The 16,379-nt window shown below is 42.0% G+C and overlaps 2 protein-coding genes across 5 annotated transcripts in view; one reads left to right on the top strand and one right to left on the bottom strand.

The window, feature by feature from the left end:
• The window catches only part of slc36a1 (solute carrier family 36 member 1), a 74,656-nt gene that overhangs the window by 3,335 nt on the left and 54,942 nt on the right, over positions 1 to 16,379 (top strand). For 2 of the 4 annotated variants that reach the window (XM_048231060.1, XM_048231063.1), the window contains exons 1-5: positions 5,788 to 6,476; positions 7,777 to 7,886; positions 8,203 to 8,311; positions 8,606 to 8,696; positions 12,045 to 12,133. In XM_048231060.1, the coding sequence (XP_048087017.1) occupies positions 7,859 to 7,886; positions 8,203 to 8,311; positions 8,606 to 8,696; positions 12,045 to 12,133 (317 nt within the window). In that variant the 5' untranslated portion in view covers positions 5,788 to 6,476; positions 7,777 to 7,858. Of the gene's footprint in view, positions 1 to 5,787; positions 6,477 to 7,776; positions 7,887 to 8,202; positions 8,312 to 8,605; positions 8,697 to 12,044; positions 12,134 to 16,379 lie in introns of those variants that run through there. The other 2 variants (XM_048231061.1, XM_048231062.1) reach the window with 2 other exon arrangements.
• Positions 4,372 to 5,785, bottom strand: atox1 (antioxidant 1 copper chaperone). The gene is made up of 4 exons (XM_048231066.1): positions 5,625 to 5,785; positions 5,344 to 5,416; positions 4,839 to 4,997; positions 4,372 to 4,687 (listed from the first exon to the last, which is right to left on the bottom strand). The coding sequence occupies exons 1-3, from the start codon at positions 5,769 to 5,771 to the stop codon at positions 4,873 to 4,875; spliced, it is 345 nt and encodes a 114-aa protein (XP_048087023.1). The 5' UTR covers positions 5,772 to 5,785; the 3' UTR covers positions 4,372 to 4,687; positions 4,839 to 4,872.

Below are 16,379 nucleotides of genomic sequence, written 5' to 3' on the forward strand. Positions count from 1 at the left end.
TTAGTTATTGCGCTGTGGGCTTGTGAACTTTGACAAAAAAAAGAGGCTGGACAAAATCGACACCCCCCTCCCCCTGTAAAACTGGCTGTATCTTGGAAAGTATTGATCTTACATAAGAGTAATTTTACAGTGTGTCTCCTGGGTAACATAGGTACACCTGGTAATTTTTTCAGAATTTTTTGAGACCTAAGTGCGTGGGCCCTGGTTGAACTGACGTGGAATGACCCTACTGTATGTATTAATGGCTAACATGTGTTTGCTAACATAAAGTCTCACTAGTTCTAGACCACAACTAGCATAGTGCAGGTTTTTTCCCCACAAAAATTCCTCGTCGCTTGTTTGCGTTCCAGTAGCTCCCACATCTGACTGATAGCTTTGTAGTGCACGAGAGCATGTAGCCACAAGACCACATGGAACGTGCCACAACAAGTGAATGTCAGGAGTCATTTAGAGCGACAACCTTATAGCAGTAGACAAAACAGTCTGCTACTGACTGTGTTCGTCCCCTTTACCTTGTCTATCTGGACGGAGTCTGATAACAGCTAGATTTATACAGCGGGATATCAATCGTCTTTTTATTGTTTGGTGTGCAGAGAACGCCATGCTTCAGAGGGAACAATAAGCAAAGCTGAAAATGTCCCAAGATGGGAGCTGGCACTGTGTATGGTGTAGCGAACTGCGCTGCCAGCAACGCTATTTTTGACTGAGGCCAATTTCATGAATGAACCGTGACGTCACCTTAATTAGGGGCGTATTTGTAGTATTTAGTAGCTTGTGTTGAAAACTTCTAAAAACAAAGACCATGGGAAATTGAACTGTAATCGTGACTCTGAATCTTTATTTCTCTGATTTATTGCTGGCGGTGTTGACCCCAGTTAAGTGACAGGATTTTAGGCCTGTCTGGCGCCTGAATTGCAGTACCTGGTGCTCGCCACCGTTACAGTGGATCGTACCAAAATGGTTAATTTTGTATTGTATTGTAAAGAATTTACATGTGTAAGGTTTAGTGTCATCAAAGGCACACAAATTGATCTAAGATCATGAAAACACAAGTATTCATAGTTACAGGTGATGAATTAATGAAAACATAATCATGAAAAACTATATTTACAGGTGTTACAGGCGATGAATTAATGAAAACATAATCATGAAAAACTATATTTAAGGAGGCGATCAAGATAGGCCTACTCACTGATTAGGCAATCACTGTTGTTCGTTATCATCAATCCAAAAGTAATGGGCACATTTACAAGAAGGTGATTTTTGTTCAGTTTTTTTCCCCTCCACCTCCACCCCATCATCTTGAGCTCTGATTGTACCCATGTATTTTTTCACCTTTAAAGAGATGGCCTTTTAACTGAGTGAAATCACCACTGCAGGCAGTTTGACATTTTCAAACTACCGTGTGTGGGAAGCTTGGTGGTGTAGTCACCCCGCAAACGTGGTTCAACCCTAGTTGTTAACACCGTGTGGCGGCCGGGTTCCTTATTGACAGACCTTATGAGAATATTTCATTTCATTGTAATCCATCACAAAGAACATTGGTGCGATAACACCAGCAGCTCCGGCAGCAATTGCAAGAACGGACTGGAGCGTTAAAAATTGTCCTCTGCAGATTTGTATGGGACAATTATCTCCAGCTCAATGCAGGAAAGTAACACTGTGGTACACAATGAGACAGTGCATTCACTCAACATGTGTTTGTCCTGTGAACACCTGTCACCCAATGTTTGCCAAAAATACAAAGGCAGGAGGCCCATATCAAATATAACATTGCCCCTATTTTAATATCGCCTATCTGATGGCCATAGCCTTTGTGATATGACACATTTAAGTGCACCAACACCTTTGCCAGACATTTGTCATCGTGCATCACTAACGGCATAAGCAAGGACCAAGAAGCTTTAATAACGGTTAGCTGCATCCTCGCAGGAGTCAAAGACAGCACTCAATTGTCTTAAATTGAATTTGTGAAAGAGTTCAAATGAACTTATGCCAAAGACGTCTTGAATCCATTTAGGGACGAGTGAAGAAGAGCATCACTGGATGAGTTTTATTGTTATTAGGCCTACTGAAATCACAAGTAGCATGAAGGAGGACACAATGCTGGGATTGAAAATGGGAGCGGATGTGGCCTACATGTTGAAGTAGATTTTAATGTCCAGCACAGAGAACAATTGCAGCTCTCACATGGACTCTGGCCCATTTGTTTTGTTTTTTTTCTGAGGGGGGGCAACAGCATTCAAGAATTTTGTGATGAAGAACCCAGTGACAGTGCTGACAACAATGGTGTCAGTGGAGATCATGCTGTATACAATGTGCCTCTGTGCCCCACAGTGGCTCGTCCAACCAGAGGGAACCAACACGGGGCTCTTTGCATTTTGTAATACCTTTCAGGGATTCTCAAGTTGTACAACCTATCCAGCTTGGACTGGTGAGTGTGCCATTATTACACTTGCTAATTAATAAATTAAATAATGTATTTATTATAGTTCATAATGTAGCATGACTGTCCATAAGGCTTAATAGTTTCCACAGATATCTCCCAGAGCACTGACATTATTCTAATGGGGTGTAATTCTAGCCACTTATTGAAGAAATAGTGGGTCCATTTTTATTCTGTTGGGCACACAACAAAGAACAAAGTGTTCTTTCATTGTGATATGGGGGACCAAACAGACGATTCCCTCTGTTTTTACCAGGAACATACAGCTTGAGTTGGATGTTTCTGTCCTGCTCGTGTGTTCTTGCTCTGGCGGCCCTCATAGCTATACGTCCAGCTATGACCAGAGGGAAAAGAGCCATTTTTGCACTGGTCCTAAACATCCTCTCAGGTAGACGTTTTGCATTTCCAAAAGCACATATTTAATACGATCTAGGAAAACCCTTCACATGGTGCACTCGCAAATCCTTGATTTTTGCTCCTTTTTAACCCTCTTGTTAACTTTCACCAATTTAAGATTCTGATACCATCCTAGCAACATTCTGGACACCGTCTCCTTCCACAATCTTGGATGGTGTTGGATAGGATGGTATCAGAGTTGGTAAATCAAGTTGGTAAATTTGCACCATGTGAAGGGTTTTCCTAGATCACATCACAAATAGAGAACAGAGATATAATGGAATGTGATGTTTTGTGTATAATATGCTATTCTCTATTGATGCCATCTGTATTTAATTTGTAAACATTTTGATCAAATATTTACACAACTTTCCTCGAACTAGAAATATTGACAAATTTCAGCTGCTTCAGCCCCTCACATTCTTCCCTCCATCTCCCACAGTGGGCTTCTGCGTGAGTTGCATCATTGCCTTCATGCTCTTCATCCAGCTGCAAAACCCCCAGTTGTTTAAGTACCTGGGCTGGTCCTTCTACATCTGCTGTGCCACTCTGCTCTATGCCTCCCTGGTGTCTGTGACCTTGGGACTGGTGGAAGGCTCCAGTCTGATTGATCCGACAATCGACGCAAACTACAATGGACAGCCTGTACTAGCTACCTAACTGTCCTTTAATTGTAGTGATAGTCTACTGTATGTGATACCTGATGACTTATTGTATATTTTGATTATTTATTCACTCATTTTCTTCCTAAAATTAATTGGATAGCCACAGTGCACTGTGGATGGCAAAATAATACCCCAGCTGCAAGTACACATTTTTTCTCTCTGGTAAATACTGCCCCCTATCGGTGGATTTAGAAACAAAACAAGCACACCTTCCTCAGTCCCATAATCCCACCAAGAAATTATGCATAGCATCTTGAGACAACAGGGATTTGGTTTCAGAACAGGTGCTAAGCACCTACAATCTGCACCTGACGCTGTTATATATCCACAATATGATTGTATACTTTCAAATCTTAACTGGCCCATGTCTGCCTTCTGGCACAGTTGCCTGAGAACTATAAGCCCTGCAGGCGACCATGAGGACAATTGAGTGAAAGTTCCTACATTCAACATTCATTAAACTGCAATTCATATTCTAAATGGACATGTTTGCCAATTTAACTTAACAGAGTCACTATGACAAGCATAATCCCTGAAATATGCAATTTTATATTATAGATAGGCAGCTGTATGCTGTCCAATGTTTGCATAGCAGAAAGCAGTTTAAACATGGAATAACAACAGGGACGGCTTGTCCATTTAAGGAGATGTTAGTAGTTTCTTTGACTTTTGTCAAAACTCATCAGAAGTCACCACTTTTGGGTGCATTTTGTTTTAGAAATGTCTCCCAGGAGCATGTCCCAAACCCCTAGCATTGTTAAACATTATGCACTACCTTATTTTAACTAAATACATACACTACATATACTGGGTGGTAGTGTTGGACTGTGTAAGGACTATTAAAATAAATACAACAAGTTTAAGTCCAATTAATTCATTTTTATGTTGGCTAACATTATAATCATTACATTTTCAAAGTGCTGTGATTGATTTGTTTCTTAATTAGAGGATCTACTTAAAGACAAAGACAAACATTTCAGACATAACACAACTTCCTATAATTGTCACAAACCCACTCACTTCTTTCCATCTGAACTCACCATTAACATAAAGATACAGTGTGAAAGAGCTCGGAGTGGTCCCCTGTGGTGTGACTAGCCTTTTTCCTATATCATCATGAAAGCTCTCCACCTGGTTCTTCAGTATCATCAATCAGCAATGAACAAAAGGAAAATACTATCTGCAATTAAAAGTGAAAACAAATGGCCATTATATACAGACCTACTAATAACAACCATTTTCATAGGATTATTAATGGGAATATTGAAATAACATTGATTTTTGTTTAACCACAAAGAAGTTTGTTGTGACTTGTGAATTGGGTTTTTAACCTGTTCTCATAACAACTGGGGGTACATATGAGGTTTATTTTGGGCCGATGTAGGTAACCGCTTTCCCAGTCTTCTTCAGTGTTTCCAGAAGGACGTCTGTGTCCTTGTCAGATTCGATGAACACCTTCTTGTTGGGGAGATCTATATCAAACTTGACATCTAGAGCATGGGAAACAAGGCAGTATGGGACAGACAAAGGCGTGATGGTTATAGGACAACATCCCACTTTTATAATAAGCCTACATTAGTATCAAGTAACCCTATTGGTCTAGCGAGGCACATATGAACATTTCTGATTATGTAACCTATAATCATCTCAGCACTTGACTTGCTCCATCTGCAATATTTTTGTTACGTAGCCTGCCTACCATAGACTGTACAGTCTATGCTGCCTACAGTTAAACAAGTTAGACAAGTTCAAACAAAAATGTGACGCTCACGTTGGTCAGCACAGATTGCCTAACATTAACTAATAAGGTATCTGCACACTCACAATAAATCTTACCCAGTTTAGTGAGAACACGTGTGACGGCTCCAGAACAGCCCTCACAGGTCATATCGACAGAAAACTCGTGCTTCTGTAGGAAGAATTGAATACAAAGTCATTCTCAAAATACGTTACACAGCCCAAAGTCCATTGAGTTAACATCCTGAGCCATCCTGCTGGCTACCTTAGCTAGCATAGGCAGTTCACACACTGTTTAGCTATTAGCTATAGGGTGTGCAAACCTGTAGAAAAATTGAAAGCTGCTGAATCTAAACCAAGGTACAGAAATGTATAATTACCGTCATAGTTGCGGATATATCTTCAGGGCACCACCAAAAATGCATACAACTAGCCCAAATGCCACCTCCTGGTTGTGTTGTAATGGTTGTAACTCGTGAACGCTTTGCCACACATCGATAGCCGAACCGGGTGGTTTTAGGGATCATCTGGGGGTTCCTTCCACTCCGCTACTGCGTTTTATTGTGTGTGTGTGTGGTATAGTCTAAGTATACAAAAACACAGTTAACACTAGGGTTGTTTTGTCTTATGGACTATTTCAAATATTTGTTTTCGGTTGTAGGTTTGAGTTGATTGTGAAGTTTAATAGTATCCATCGCAAGTGTGTGTGTCTTTGTAGACTGTCCCTTAGAGAAGCTGCCCAATATTTTGCTAGTTTCGTGGGGTTTACATAGAATCAGATATTTTGTAACAATGGTATTACATTAGAATCCACAGGCTCTAGAATCCATGACAAAAAATAAAAACCTGTATGGCACTGGAAACACCTTTGAGTGTGCTTAGACCGTCTTTCAAAATGAATGCTACTTAGGCCTTTCGGCTTTAATAGCTTTTATGAGGCCAAGACAGCGGTGTATGCATGTCAGCTGACTAGCTGAATGTCTGTCTGTCATGTGATCACGTTGTCTACTTTTGAGGAAACGCGAGAATTACAAACTGACAGCAGAGAATCTGCTGACAGCCACCTCTACGTCTGGGAGTATAATCCAGAAGCTAGTGCTGTACTACGGTTCTACCTGCATTTGACGCGGAGTGTAAGCATGCACACCGCTATTGCTAATAGGAGATGTGTTTTGGGATATTCTAGTCTGCATTACAGGACGTTTCTGTTACACACAACTGATCATTCCACGGTAAGTCATTGTCAAGCCATTCAGTTAATTAGCACTTGCGGAAATGGTTTAAGATGACCGCATAGTGTTTAGGCTGTAGACACACCGGTAGACACGACTATGGGCACAGCACCTTTCCTGCAATAAAAAGAGTTTACCAGATTAGTGGTATTGGATTGGCCTTGAAGTAAGTAGCAGTTTGTAGCATTTGCCAAAACATGGAGGCTACTCTGGTGTGCTCTAGTTTTGGTTGACAAGCTAATAGCGGTCAGCCACTCGACTCGCACACACTTTTATCTGCAGTTAGCTGCTATTTGCTTGGCAGCGTTGTCAGCTTCTGTCTCGCTGTGATTTTATGTCTCGGGAGACTTAAACTAGCCACAACAGAGGATCTACCCTAATGACGATAGCGTCATTTGTGATTGAAGTGAAAATAGCCAATGATTCAATTGTGCTTTGGATAGAGCGAGGCGTCTCGTGATAGTATTATGATGATGAAGTGAAATGTACCTTGTCACTATTTAGCAGCGCTCAATAACACAGATTTTAACAGTGGTCACTAACCTTCACCTTCACCAAGATAATCCATCCAAACATGTGACATCAAAAGATACCTAAAATGTATATTGCATGCATACTGCACAGATATCTCGATTTAACACAGCATATTTTAGACTGGCCTTATCACACAACACAAACCACAGATGTCACAAGTTTTGTAGGAGCATGCAATTGCTGACTGCAGAAATAAGTGGTAAGTGGTTGTCTGTGCTGTGAACGGAATGAAGATGAAGTGGTCTTTAATGCTGATCACTACCACATTTGTGAACACGAAGCCTAAATATTTTGTGTGCATAGAAGTATTAAGTAGAATCATAGTTAGATCCTGCTTCAACTCATGGAAAAGAAAAAGCAAAAGTAAACAGTAATGTGTTGTGTTTATATTCTGCTTCAGTGTAATTTCAGTGCAGTCTAGACATTCATAGGATAACAGTGGAAGTGAACTTGGCTTTGTGGAAATACCTAGTGATCATCATTAAGTTTGCATTATTATTCCATAATCCAGACAAACATCAAAGATTAGTATGAAATGTCCACATCACTCACTAACGTGTACTTTAAAACAACTTGAAATATTTAATCAGTAAGACTACATTTTAGTTTTGAATCTGTGAATAAGTAGGCGACTCTGTAGGAAATTCTCTTTGCAAGGGAAGTGTTAGCCTATACTGTACTCCTCTCCAGTCCAGCCATGGTGTACAAGTTAATCCTTTGTTGCAATACTGGAACTGTTTCTCGAACCGCTTCTCCTTTTCCATAGCAATTGTAGATGTGGGGGCCCTCTCACCTGCTCTTCAAAGCCGGATAACTGACCAACAGACGCACGCAACGTAACATCAGCCATGGCCTCTGACATCACCTATCACGATGGTAACCCAATTTAGTCCTCACTTAGCCTCTTTTCAGAGAACCCATCTCTCTTCTCTCTCCTCTTTCTCTCTCTATCTCTCTCTCTCTATCTCTTTCTAGTGTGATCCCCCCCCATCATCTGTCTTATCTCTGTGACTTTTGGCCATCTGACTTGTTGTATGGGGCCAGGATATGACGGCTGAATAAATTTGTGTGTGAGCTGAGCTTAGTGTTTAACAAGGGAGGGGCTGCACTACTAGTGCCGCAGCTCCGCAGCTGTCCAGTTTTTGTCCGAGATACAGTATGGCATCTGAGCGTTTGCCCCTGCGTTCTCCAGGTCCAGTGTTCTCCCGGATCGACGACAGTCCCGCGGAGGAAGAGCCGCCGTCGCAACCGGCGACCCCGTCCAATGAGTATGAGCGCATCGGTGGAAGAACAGGCTCCTCGTAAGCATCTGTCAATTTATTATGTCTCTAGTTCAGAGCACTCTCAGCATGGCCGTGAGTTAGTGTCCGTGTCCGTGTGTGTGGACAGTATGTGTACTCTATCTTGATGTTTGTAATCTCAGTGCTTTGAAATCACCAAACTACATCCTTTTTCATGATAACTCTATCACAGAATGAGATTGAGAGGTTCTGAAATGCTTTTGTGTCCTCTGTCCGTTTTGCTGTTGCTTGTGTTTGATGTACCCGTGGCATCAGTGTGTGTGCTGTGGGAGTTTACATTTCCCTTGTCTTCAGTTTTTTCCAGACCCTGATCCATTTATTAAAAGGAAACATTGGCACTGGGCTGCTGGGCTTGCCTCTGGCTGTGAAGAATGCTGGCCTTGTGGTGAGTCCACTAGGGCAAAGGAGCTAAATCACATTAGCCATTATAGTTTTGATATGGTTAACATGCTGTCTGCCTCAGTCACTGTTGTGTTACAAAAATAACAGACACTACTTCAGACAAGGCACACATGCTTTTGACCAAATGTGTTGTTTTATTACAGTGCATGCAAATCTGCAATCATTCGAGATCTATTTAACAAACAGAATGAATTGATCTGGTTTGCGAAAAGTTCTGAAAATGTATTGATTGACATATTTCACCTTATTCTCAAATGTCATGGGCCTCTCAGTGGTGAGGAGGCCATACGAATAGGCCATGCAAGACTCTGAGTAACTCTGAAATCCTATCTTATCTCAGTTTAGGATGGCATTTAGGATTTGTGGTATTGCAAAACAAATTGCATTTAGGAAAATTCCAATCTTAACTTATTTGTCTTTGCAAATTTACATTCTAATCACAGAAGCAGGCTGTATAAAGTGTAAGCATAGAAACAGGCAGAAACAGGTATGACCGGAGGATTGCCGATTTAATCTACTTGACCGTTACAGTTAGGATTTCTTAAGTTACAATAAGACGGGAGGTCTGAAAAGATAGGGCCTGTCATTGAATCATTGAACGTTAACAATATTAGAATTAGAATATTAGATTAGAAGCAGTTTGAATATTTTTCTGTAATGAGGCCCCAGAACACTAACTGACTTTACATGGTGTATGATGACAGAGACAGAAAATGGATAGGTAATCAGAGGAGAACTGGCATTGGTCAGGATGAGTGCAGGCAGTTCATATTCAACGATACCCACTTTGCCATATTGGAGTCTTCTGTTACATTACTGTTAAGTAAATTATCAAAGTGGGAAGCTCTGTAATGTGCTTATGTAATCCTGCTGGCTGATATGAAAGGCATGTGTAATTGAGGGTTTGTTCATATCTCAAATATAGATGTTTCAGCATCACACGATTATTATCTATCTAGCTGGTCTTTTGAACATTGCAATATAAATATCATTATGCTGTTAAAACTAATGTTTATGTACATTAGGGTGCATCATCCGCCTCACTTTTTGAAAAAAGTTTGAAAATCAATCTGTCCCTAGAATAATTTTGTTCCATTAACCAAATAAAACTTCCATGATAAATTTTATTGAATTCTATTGATGTTTAGCTGGTCACCGAGCCTCTGAAGTTTCCAACTAAAGACGTCCATAAAGCTAGGCTGAAAATATCATTTTTTCTTAAATAACACCAAAAATAATGTGTCTAGCCCTATAATGTCAATGGAAGTTGAATATAAATATGGACTTTCCGCATCATTTGGTGTGAGTTGTGTGTCTCTATCTTTACTACTTCCTGAGATATGGCAGTAGTGTACATTTTCAGGGAAGATGCAATAAAAATTGCCTTTGTCAGGCATTTTCAATAAACAGCATGAAAGTAACCTATCAATAAAAGCTTGTTGTCATGGGTTTTCACAGTACCAAATTTGAAGGCTGGAAAACAATATGTGGTCAGCTAATGCCTTATCGAATGAACCAAATGAGGCCTGGCTGTCATTTTTCATGGACTCCAGAAATAACGTCCTCCTAGTTCTTCACCAAGCTTTCAGCGTTCTGTGGCCACAGAGCAAGTCTTGTCAAGTTTTTTCTCCTTCTTCTGAAGTTTCTCCAGTGTTGATGGGCTGGGCCGTTGTTTTCAGTTGGATAGGTCAGAGTTTGGCATTGATTCATCCAAATCAATGCCATTCATGCCATTTGGGGGCAGCCGTGGTCTACTGGTTAGGGCTTCGGGCTTGTAACTGGTTGCCGGTTCGATCCCCAACCAGTAGGAAAAATGTGGGCAGGGGAAGTGGTTGAGCACTGCTCTCCCATGCCCACATCCACGGCTGCCCTTGAGCAAGGCACCTAACCCCTCACTGCTCCCGAGCGCCGCTGTAGCAGGCAGCTCACTGCATCGGGATTAGTGTGTGCTTCACCTCACTGTGTGTTCACTGTGTGCTGAGTGTGTTTCACTAATTCACGGATTGGGATAAATGCAGAGACCAAATTTCCCTCACAGGATCAAAAGAGTATATATAGTTATACTTAAAAGTTTGATGATTTTTTCATAGGTTTTCCTTTCTGATATCAAAGGAATATTGGCCTTTTTATAAAAGCTGGACACCTGGGACAGTACGAAATTTGCTGATTCCCACTTTGTTCTGTTTTCTGATGAACCATCCGAAAGATACCACATGAAGCACCTGAGAACTTGGCGACAGTTTGGAAGACCGGGATCCAGTGATAATCGAGTCACCCTGAACAAGGCCACTGCCCAAACCAAATATCCAATACGATTGTCTTGTAGACAGAGTACATTTTGAAGACTGTGAATTGGCATTACTAATACACTCTCCACTAGAAGCCATGTTGCAAGAAAGTTCATGTAATGCTGTGTGATACAACTACTACTCTACACTAATAGTCCCACGCATGTAGCCTATATCTGATTTGGAATTATGAGATTTACTCACCATAGCAACAACAGTTCAATTAGATGATTAATGACAAGTGTTACAATACACATTAAGGTGTTTTTCATCAAAAAACATTCAATATATATATATATATAAAACGTTTTTCTGAGGAAAATCACCAAAATATGTATGACAACATAAAGAAACCCAATGTTTATCCAATGAGCTGTGTGCTTTATGCCTTTATGCCTTTACCATTATTATTCAAATAACTACTGGCTAACAAATTGATAATATTCATAAAGGATAATGGTGGGCCACCGAAAATATTATCCAATTTACAATGTTTTTTTGCTTATTGGAACATACGCATAGGGACAGATTAATTTGCATATGTCAAGGCGGATGATGCACCCTAATGTACATATAATGGAAATTTGGGATTTGACTGCCCAGTTACAGTTCAAATGTAATGTCAAGAAGGCTTGTTCACAAGTAGCACATGTGCACTCATGTTTAAGATTATTTTTAAGAGTGATGGGCTGTGCATGAACTTAATAGATATGTTACATGTTATAAAATGGCTAAAAAGGTATGCTATATGTTATAAAATTACTAAAAAGGTATGCTATATGTTATAAAATGACTAAAAAGGTATGCTATATGTTATAAAAAGGTATGCTATATGTTATAAAATGACTAAAAAGGTATGCTATATGTTATAAAATGACTAAAAAGGTATGTTATATGTTATAAAATGACTAAAAAACTAGAGCCACGTATGTCAAAGAGGTACTTTTCTGAGAATTCTTTTTGTTGTTGGTTCATGCCCATACATAGCAATAGCTATTGTATGACCTTGATCATTGACATTGATGTGTTTCTCTCCTTTGAAGCTGGGCCCTCTCAGCCTTTTGGTCATGGGGATCGTGGCCATACACTGCATGAGCCTGCTGGTCAAGTGTTCTCATCATCTGAGTGTCAAGTGAGTACGGCCTACTCTTTTTGAAATTCCTTCACCCTTTCATCTCTCTACGTCTGTGACAGATTCTTTCATGCCCAATGCAGAGGATGCCGATAGTTTGACACCCATTAATGTATTTAGTACAATTAATTAGTCTGTGAAGAGGTGAGAGTACCTATGTATCAATGATCAGTATGTGAAAGGTTTTATATCTCATGGTTGTGTGTATTTGTAAAGTTCTTGTGAAATTAGTTTAATTAATTTGGATGTATTTAAAACTAATTAAAAACCTTCAATAATAATGCTTTTCATCCCTATACAAAGTAGGCCTAGTGAGTGAATCAGTTATTATGACCGCCGCGCAGCGAAGCGGCGCTGGGCTGGACCCCCCAAAAGGAGGGTAGGGCAGACAGTTTTCTGTGAATATCTCGAGAACCGTAGGGTTTAGGAGGACCACCTTTTTTTTTTGTATGTTGATCTTAAGGGGCCATGTCAACGCATCCCATTACCACTTATGTCATGTATAGCGCCACCTAGTTAAAAATTAAAAAGCAAAAAAGTAGGTGTTTTAATCACAGTATCTCTGGCTGACATGGTCAAAACTGCACGAAATTGAAAGTGTAGGATCATTATGACACCCTCCGAATGCATGCATATCTTGAGAACCGTAGGGCCTAGGATGACAAATTTTTTGCGTTTGTTTGCCTCCAGGGGTCATGTTAACCCATTCCATATGCACACATGTGCACAAACAGATACACACGCACACACATACATTCACAGTAATCATACGTATGACACATACTCACACAGTAGACATATGTACGCATTCATACACATGCACACACACAGGCACATACACAGGCACACACACACACACACACCCACCCACACATAAACATAAACATAAACATGTACACGCACACATGCACACAATTCAAAAAATTTTCTCAGAATCATGAACAGGCAAGATGGGGATGGGGTTGTATAAAATGTATTTTACATGTGAACTCTATGAACTAATCATGTTTTGTTACTTGTTGTCTAGCAGATACCAGTGAGAATTGAGTGTGCATAATGCAATTCAGTGAGACAGTTAGAATCAAATATGCCTTTCAGCGTGACTTATTTTTGTGGAAAAAATGTGCTGGACTGGGCTGGTCATATTTTGTACCGCTCTGCGGTACATCTAGTTTAAAAAGGTTTTAGTTAAAGGAACTGGCCAACATTTTGGGAAATTATCTTATTCACCATCTCCCCCAGAGTTAGATAAGAAGCCATACCCTTCTCTTCTCTGCGTGCTTTGTCCCATTTACATGTTGTGACTTGTATAGTTACAACATATAAGCTACAGATAGGCGATGAACTCTTTTATCATTTAGAAAAAGCACTGTTACATGTGCGAAATGTAAATAGAACAATGTTTCAGTTCTTTTGTCACTTTTGGGAGATGCCCAAGCCCAACTCAATGGAACTGCTCACCTCAATGAGCTATGCTAAGCTATGCTAACGGTGGGTGCTTTAGAGTTACTGCACGCACAGAGATGAGAAAGGTATGTATTATCTTATCTAACTCTGAGGGAGATTGTGAATAAGCTAATTTCCGAGCACAGGCGCCGACAAAGGCAAAACATGTGCCATTCCACCATATCTGTCAACAAAACAGACTTCATAGCTGGCTATGCCAACCACCTTTCGTTGGAACTCCTTGCTCTCACTGAGACTTGGATCAAACCAGAGAACACTGCCACCCCGGCTGCACTCTCCACTAACCTTACACTATCCCACACCCCTTGCCCATCTGGACAAGGAGGTGGGACGGGCCTGCTGATCTCCAACAAGGCTACTGCCTTTAAACAAATATGTCTCAGTCGAATTCCATGCCATCACAGTGATCGCCCCAGCAAAACTCAACGTGCTGGTCATCTACCGCCCTCCAGGCCAACTAGGCGACTTTATGGATGAACTTGACACTCTGCTGTCCTCCATCCCTGAGTATGACTGTCCGCTTCTCGTTCTCGGCGATATGAACATCCACTTAGATGCCCCAGGCTCAGCGGACTTTTTGGCCCTGATCCACTCCTTTGACCTCAAACTGGTTCAAAACCCACCTACTCACAAAGCTGGCAAAGAGCTTGACTTGATCCTCACTCGGAACACCCTCATGGTGACGCCTCTCCATCTTTCTGACCACTTCTTCATCCAGTTCAACATCAGCCTGACAGAACAGCCTCCAGCTCCTCAGCCCGATGGTCACGTTCGCCCGCCAACATCCTGAACCTGTCTCCAACGCACTTTTTCTCTGTAGTTTGCCTCGGTCTACCTCCACTCAACACCTTCTCCTCTCTGGAGGTTAATGTGGCCAGACTCGCTCTGCTCCACACTGAGCTCGTGTCTAGACGAGCTGTGCCCTCTTACCACAAGGCCAGCTCGATCCAAACACTCATCCATGGCTAAATGATACCCTCCGATAGCAGCGCACCAAACTCAGAGCCGCGGAGAGGAAATGGCACAAATCTAAACTAACTGATGACCTCAAAAACTACCAGACACTCCTGACCTCCTTTTCAGCCAGCATCACTGCTACTAAGACGGCTTTCTACAATGACAAAATCAACAGCGCTACAGACACTCAAAAACTTTTCTCAACCTTCAAATCGCTACTCGACCCTGCCCAGCCTTACTGCAGATACCCTCGCCTCATTTTTTACAAACAAAGTGGCGGCAATCAGCAGTCAATTCTCTACATGCCCACACAACGCATCTGACTCAGATACCGCACTTCTACAACCTCTAGGGGCTGCTGGAACATCTTTTTCAGCATTCGCTGAAAAACTAGACTCCTGACATGTAGCCGTCCTACCACATGCTCGCTGGACCCTATACCTACAAGCCTTTTTCAGTCCATCAGCCCGACAATCACACCAGCTATCACACATGTGATCAATGCCTCGCTAACCTCCGGCACATTTCCAACAGCGTTCAAAATGGCCCGGGTAACACCATTACTTAAGAAAGCTTCTCTCAACCCTGCTCAAGTCGAGAACTACCGCCCTGTCTCACTCCTGCCTTTCCTATCCAAAGGCATTGAACAAGCAGTCTCCAAACAGGTCTCTGACTTCCTTTCACAGAACAACCTTCTGGATCCAAATCAGTCTGGGTTCAAAAGCGGCCACTTTACCGAAACGGCTCTGCTTTCTGTAACAGAAGCCTTAAAAGAAGCCAGGGCGACCGCTCGGTCATCAGTACTCATTCTACTTGACTTATCGGCTGCCTTTGACATGGTTAATCACCGCATCCTTCTCTCTATACTCGCTTACATAGGAATCTCCGGTATTGCTCTCCTGGTTTGAAAGGATGCTTGTTTAACATATCATGGCTTGGTCAGCTATCTGCACCTCACCAGGGGCCCCCCAGGGCTCAGTGCTGGGCCCCCTTCTCGTTGCTATCTACACCACCTCCTTGGGACAGATTATCCGTTCGCATGGCTTCTCATACCACTGCTATGCAGACGACACACAGCTCTATCTGTCCTTTCCACCTGATGACCCCTTGGTTTCAGCACGGATCTCGGATTGCCTCTCAGACATAGCTACATGGATGAAGGCACACCACCTCCAGCTGAACCTCTCAAAGACTGAACTGCTGGTCCTCCCAGCTAAACCTACCATACACCCGCGACATCAACATCAAATTTGACTCCCTGTCTGTTTCACCTACCAGGACTGCAAGAAATCTAGGAGTTGTTCTGGACAACCAACTAAACTTCTCAGATCATGTTGCCTCAGTCGCCCGGTCATGCCGTTTCGCACTCTACAACATACGGAAAATCAGGACTTACTTGACTCAAGATGCTACCCAACTTCTGGTTCAGGCAATAGTCATCTCACGACTCGACTACTGCAACGCCCTCCTGACAGGTCTCCCAGCCTGCGCAGTGAAACCCCTTCAGATGATCCAGAACGCGGTAGCGCCTGGTCTACAACCAACCCAAAGGGCACATGTTACCCCCGCTGCTCATCCAGCTACACTGGCTACCTATGGCGGCCCGCATCAAATTCAAGGCTCTAACACTTGCCTACAAAGTAGTCTCCGGTTCTGCTCCCACCTACTTGAATGCCCTCATACAGCCATACACTACCTCCAGACCGCTGTGCTCCTCAGACGAACGACGTCTAGCTCTACCACCGGTAAGCTCAGGCCAATCCAAACTTTTCTCATCTGTTGTTCCTCGTTGGTGGAACACACTGCCAGTTCCTACAAGGGC

This window comes from Alosa alosa, chromosome 21 (assembly GCF_017589495.1).
Source record: "Alosa alosa isolate M-15738 ecotype Scorff River chromosome 21, AALO_Geno_1.1, whole genome shotgun sequence".
Classification (NCBI taxonomy): Eukaryota; Metazoa; Chordata; class Actinopteri; order Clupeiformes; family Clupeidae; genus Alosa; species Alosa alosa.